This window comes from Apaloderma vittatum, unplaced genomic scaffold (assembly GCF_000703405.1).
Source record: "Apaloderma vittatum isolate BGI_N311 unplaced genomic scaffold, ASM70340v1 scaffold26875, whole genome shotgun sequence".
NCBI lineage: Eukaryota > Metazoa > Chordata > Aves > Trogoniformes > Trogonidae > Apaloderma > Apaloderma vittatum.
The window spans coordinates 11820-17505 of NW_009718128.1; the positions used below are offsets into that span (position 1 = coordinate 11820).

General features: G+C 40.3%; 1 protein-coding gene across 1 annotated transcript in view; it reads right to left on the reverse strand.

Moving 5' to 3' along the window:
• WDR43 (WD repeat domain 43) overlaps positions 1 to 5344 on the reverse strand; it is a gene marked incomplete at its 5' end in the record, with an annotated part of 12108 nt that extends 6764 nt beyond the window's left edge. The window contains 7 exons of the mRNA XM_009870155.1: positions 68 to 72; positions 457 to 591; positions 2413 to 2499; positions 2974 to 3145; positions 3516 to 3580; positions 4604 to 4706; positions 5205 to 5344. Of these exons, the coding sequence (XP_009868457.1) occupies positions 68 to 72; positions 457 to 591; positions 2413 to 2499; positions 2974 to 3145; positions 3516 to 3580; positions 4604 to 4706; positions 5205 to 5344 (707 nt within the window). The remainder of the gene's footprint in view (positions 1 to 67; positions 73 to 456; positions 592 to 2412; positions 2500 to 2973; positions 3146 to 3515; positions 3581 to 4603; positions 4707 to 5204) is intronic.
• Between the last annotated feature and the right edge of the window lie 342 nt (positions 5345 to 5686).

Genomic DNA, 5686 nt, shown 5'->3' on the forward strand with positions numbered 1-5686 from the left:
AGATGGTAAACAAAAACAGTGCTGTTTCAGTGCAGTTTCTCAGAAATATCAGCTGAAAGCAAAGTACCTAACCTACAGCATTCCCTCCGATGCTGCTGGAAAACAACACAAATTTTGCTTATTCTTTTAAAACTATTGATAGAGAATAGCCTGAGGGGAAAAAAAAAAAGAGAATATGAAGTTTTACTGAAAAGCAGTCATATACCTTAGCACAGAGAGAGAGACACGCGTGTGTGACAAAGTTCTGCAGGAACATGGCAAAACTACGGGCAAGGCACACAGGGCCTGAAGGACGAAAAAGTTTTGGGCAGAGGGAAGTCTCATTCAAAGAGATGGTATCATTAACCTTGTTTCCATGCCAAACAAAGTAAGTTCAAATTCACCTGAAGAAGTTATAGACGGTTTACAAATCTAGTTTCTCCAGTATCACTGTGTTTAAAAGAAGAAGCATTTTACCTCTCCTGTCTCTCCCGGTTTCCTCTTGTTTTTCTTTTTCTCCTTTCCCGATGATGGAGTTTTGACAGTTGTACTATGTCCTGGAATGCCAGGCACTAGAACTTTGGTGTCGGAGTTCACAACAGGCGTCTTTACCTAACAGAGATAACCACATTTGCATGAACTACTACTGTCTTGAACTTTCTTCCAGTTTAAAATACTTTCTTCTGAGACTTGCACACACAGGGTAAAACTAGCCTGCCACAACCCGTTTTCCTGACACATATATATTAGAAAAATCCTATATTTTTAAGAGCAATTAATAAGTTCAAGCAACAGCAGCTAGTTTTCATAATTAATTAAAGCGGCAGACTCTTTGGAATCACCCACAAATCATTTTTCTTACAAGCTTGTGTCACAACACTCATGGAACTAAGTGTGTGTATCCCATAACAAATACTTGGGATGTTTGCTAGCAATAGATACCACATCTACTAACAGCCAGGCCCATAAACTGCATGCAGATTAATTCAGCTTCCACTGGAAGGTAAGAACCAATCACAAACAATAGCACAACACAGCAGTAAAAGGTAGTCGCTATTCACTTTGATCCCACAGATTTTCTTCTAGGGATTGCTCAGATGCAGAGCTCAGGAGTCTGAATTAGACTATGATTGTGATGACAAACAGAGCAACGTGAGGTTACACTGGACAAGCTATGGTATCCATCTCCAATGGACACAAAGGCGACAGGATTTGAAAGGCAACATATTTAATAACCAGGTGCTCCCCTGACCCATGGAGGTTTGTTTCAAGGCAGCATGCCACTTCCAGAATACCAAGAATGATACCTGCTACTTCCAGAACACTTGAACCACAGCACTTCTGTGCAGGCTTTTTTTTGAAGTGCCTGCCCAAACTTCTGTATTAGTGCGTGTCCTGCTGGGTGCCCACTGAAGTGATACAAATATAATCTAATACAGTGAGCAAAGCAACTTCCAAATGGTCTGTGCAAAAGTCAAAGAACCTGATTTTGTAGCTCAAAAATTTTACTGTAGAACAGCAGTGGTGTTACAGTACTACCCCCTTTGCTCACCACACTAAGCACTGACCTTCTCCCCACAAGGCATGCTCAGACAGCCAAGAGAAATGCGTCTTCAGTGGAATTCAGCAAAAAGCGAAACCAAGATGGGTATCATCACTGCATGCCAGGGAGTTCCCACACCTCTCACTGCGTTTCAGTTCTGCTACCCAGCAGCTCCAGGACTGAGGAACCAGCACAGAACCCCACCTGGCTGTCGGAGCACCGGGTCCTGTAGGTAGCTTGAGGGTTAGAAAAACAGCGCTGTCTGCTCACTTCACTGATACTGCATGCACACTGATAAAGAATTTCACAGCCTGTCTCTAAATCCCCTAGGGACCCTGTGTGAGAGAAAAAGGTGGCAAGTGGCTTCAGTTGCCATCTGGTGCCATCTCAGTGTCAAGCTCACATTCCCAGGTGCTGTATCCCTGTGAGCAGGAACATGCGAAGGCCACCGTGAGAAAGAGCCAAGAGGACACACCCTTTGAAGCTCCATTACATTTTATTTAGACTCTAAACCCAAACCATCCCAACTTCATCACAAACTGCCAGGGTCAAAGAGGCTGTACAAACTGGCAGACTCTAGGGGAAGGACTAACCTCAAATAGAAAAGAAACTCTCAACCAGTCCTGTCTACCAAGCAGGTCTGCTGAGAACAGGACCCACTATGAGCTACAGGAAGGTAACTGTGTGCGAGAACATACCAGGACACACAGCAGGGACAAAGCACACTTTACCCACCCCGCCCTGAGTGCTATGGACATCTACAGCTACCGCTGCAGCTCTGAGCAGGTCCATCCAGAAATTCAACCTCATTTTTAAAGAAAGCAGTGATTTCTACCATTTCCAAAGTAAAACAAGAGAGGCAACAAAACCACATTTCACACAAAGCTCACCTTTGTTAGAGCAACATCTGTTTTAAGTGACAATACTTTCTGGACATCCCTTATCAAACACATGTGGGATTCAGTGGTGTTCAAAGACTAGAAGGACAGGAACAAAACCAGTTAATGTATCTGAGATTCAACCCTGTGAATCATTATACTACTGAAAGATGAGAACAGATTCCAGAAGTATAAAGCAAAATGAACTTTTTTTCACTCTAGAACAGCAGCTGCTTCACATGTCTGCCTGTTCTGACCAAAGAAGCTCACACAGGTAAACTGAAACAGTATAAAAAACAGTTTCTATGGTCTAATTCAGTAACAGCTGAAATTGCAAGTAACAGACAGGAGTAATGTCAAGTTGTATTTTAATTGGAAGAATACAAACTGCCCTTCAAAACAGCTCAGAGGCACAAGTCATAGCTCCCCAAAAAGCAGGAACATGCTTTGTCTTGTCATGCAATTTCAAAACAGTAACCAAAAAAATCTTAAAAAAAAAAATCTCTCCAAATGAGAGAGCAGTGTGCAGTTCATATTACAAAACACAAAGTCTCTCCAGTAAGTTTTACATACCACTTTCTCTATGATGGGCTGTAAAGTGTTTCCATACACAAGGAGCAGAGACTGTTTGTCTGTGCAAAATGCAGCTGCTAGAATTGGGACTGGTTTTGGTGTGGAGTCCCCATCATTTCCAGGTGTTGCTATCTGAATAGTACAGTTTGATGTTAAGGGTTTTTTGCAATAACTGGGGGGAAAAAAAGAGAAAAAACAGAATGAAAAATGTCCAAGAGTTTTAACTTAAACATTTCGGTATCTTGCACATCTAAGCACCTTTCATTAGCGTGTTCTCACCACATTCAGCCACTTTACACCTTTTACAGACAGCTAAGACAAGATATAGACATGCAAAATCTTGTCTAAAGCAACACTTAATACCAAAGCACAGCACAGCCCCAACAAGTAAGTTCTCCAAAAGCGTGTCCAGTAACCCAAGACAAAGAACCAGCTGAAACTTGGTTTGTGAACAGATAATACAAGAGCTTAAATGCAGCAGCATGACAAAACTAAATCTCAGGGCTTTCCCAAAGACAGTCTCAAGATGAATACTAACTTACCCATTTAAGATATGTTCAAATAAATGCAACTGTCCATCTCTGCACACAACTGCTAACTTCACAGGCTGAAAGAAGGCAGAGTAAAAGATTTTAATTACATCAAAGGATAAACCTCCCACAAGTACACGATATCATGAGATAGCTGCATGGCTACAATCTGCCTTTTTCCAGTAACTAAACACATTAAAGATGTAACTAGATTTGTAAGGAAGATGAAAGACACCAACATCTCAGGAACACTTAGCGCAACTATTGGGAGACAAAGATAACTCCTAACTGTACTTTACTGTACCACTACTGATGTATCCAAAATCAGTTTGCACAGTAGCACACGCATGTCATTGTAAGCAGCAAAGTTCCAAAAATACGGTGACAAACATGTCTAGAGAGGTGCTGACATTGTAAAATCACGATGAGTACTGTAAGCACTTAAACGACAGGTATACATTACAGAATACCCATCTCTCCTGTGCAGGCAGTAAGAGGGCAAAACTGGAAACATTAGAAAGTACAACAGGAAATACTGTTTTTAGAAAAGGAATACAAAGGCTGCAGGAGTTTTAAATAATTACTGAAACACTTTGTGAACGTTTCACATGCAGACATTGCTGAAACTGAGAGACTTGGGGAATGCATGCTGCTACTTTAAATCATTAAAAGCTAGTTAATTCAAAGTGGAGAGTTAACACTGCCAAAGCCACTTGAGATCAGATAAAATAGGACCATACCCAAACTAGATTTTTAGAGACTTCTTGTGTCTTTTTTTGCTGTCAAGTTCTAACAACTATTTTGATTACTAACTTGTTCTGAATAGGAAACAACTACCATTTTTGTTCTCACAAGCAATATTTCTGAAGAAAACACTGAATTTGCACTTAGTAGCACCGAAAACTGCTATTTCAAACTATGAGGTTTATAAATGCACCTCTAACCGATATCCTTAGATCTTGTGAAAGGTGAACTGGCATTCAGATCTCATCCCTGCATAACAGAATCCAAACACAAACCAAGCTTCTTTCTTTGCACCCTTAAAAGATGTGACAACTGACAACTGTTGAACATATTTGGTTACCAACTACTGCTCCTACCTCTTCTTTGACTTCCGATACAGTCAGGTCAATGAAAGTTGGTTCATCTGTTACTGTGAAAGACATCACGGCATTCTTTTCTTTCCTATCTGATCTGATCTGCCTGGAAGACACAAAAAGTCCACATTATTCACCATAACACAAACAGCACTCTCTACACCTGAAGAGCATTAAATTATGCAATCACCAGTGACCGTGGTAGTATCTACCCCACTCAAAAACACTGATGCTGTAATTTCAGCTTAGAAAGTGTTTTAAATTTCAAGCACAAAGTAATTTCCAAGCGAAATACAACAAGAAAACTTCGCATAAACCTCAGAGACTCTAAGTACAAAGTACAAGGAAGCCTACTACACAGTATGTTCTTGGCATACACTAGTGAATCAAATGGCACATGGAAGCATGCTCAGAAACAGCCAATGAAATTCACATCTTCATTCAACCATCAGTGAGCTGAAAGCACAATTTAAGAGATCATCACTGCATTTCTCCTGAGCACCCATTCTCCTTAACCTTCTGTTAAGAGTTCGGAGCATACTTGTTGAGTTTATCCTCAATACCAACTGTAATCGAAGTTACAAATTACAAAAAGCTGACATACCATACACTCAGTAATCGGTCATGTATAGCTCCAGACAAGAAATAAAGCCCTGTAATTCCATCAAAGGGCTTATTTTCATTCATAGGTTTCACTGTGGTAAACATTAATGATGACACTGATGTAGCATGGCCTGTGAAATGCTAAGAGAGAAAGAAGAATCTCAGTGATTCAGAAGCGGTGATACGTCAAAAATGAAAATATTAGTTAACAAAAAACATTAGGAAGACTCAAGCGTTACTAAGGTAACAAGAACATTTCAGTGATTTTTTCACTAACGATCAGCTTCTTTACATCTCTGTATTTCAAGGAAACTTTTTCTAACTCCCCAGATATTTATCAAAATATTAAAAGTTAAATGGGAATTCAAAGCCAAATTCATTGGGACCAAGGCCCCTGCAAAAGAATTCACATCCACCTGCACCACTGTTACTGTCAGAAAGCACTTTCCATTCCCCCAATTTTACACTTCAACTTTTACAGTG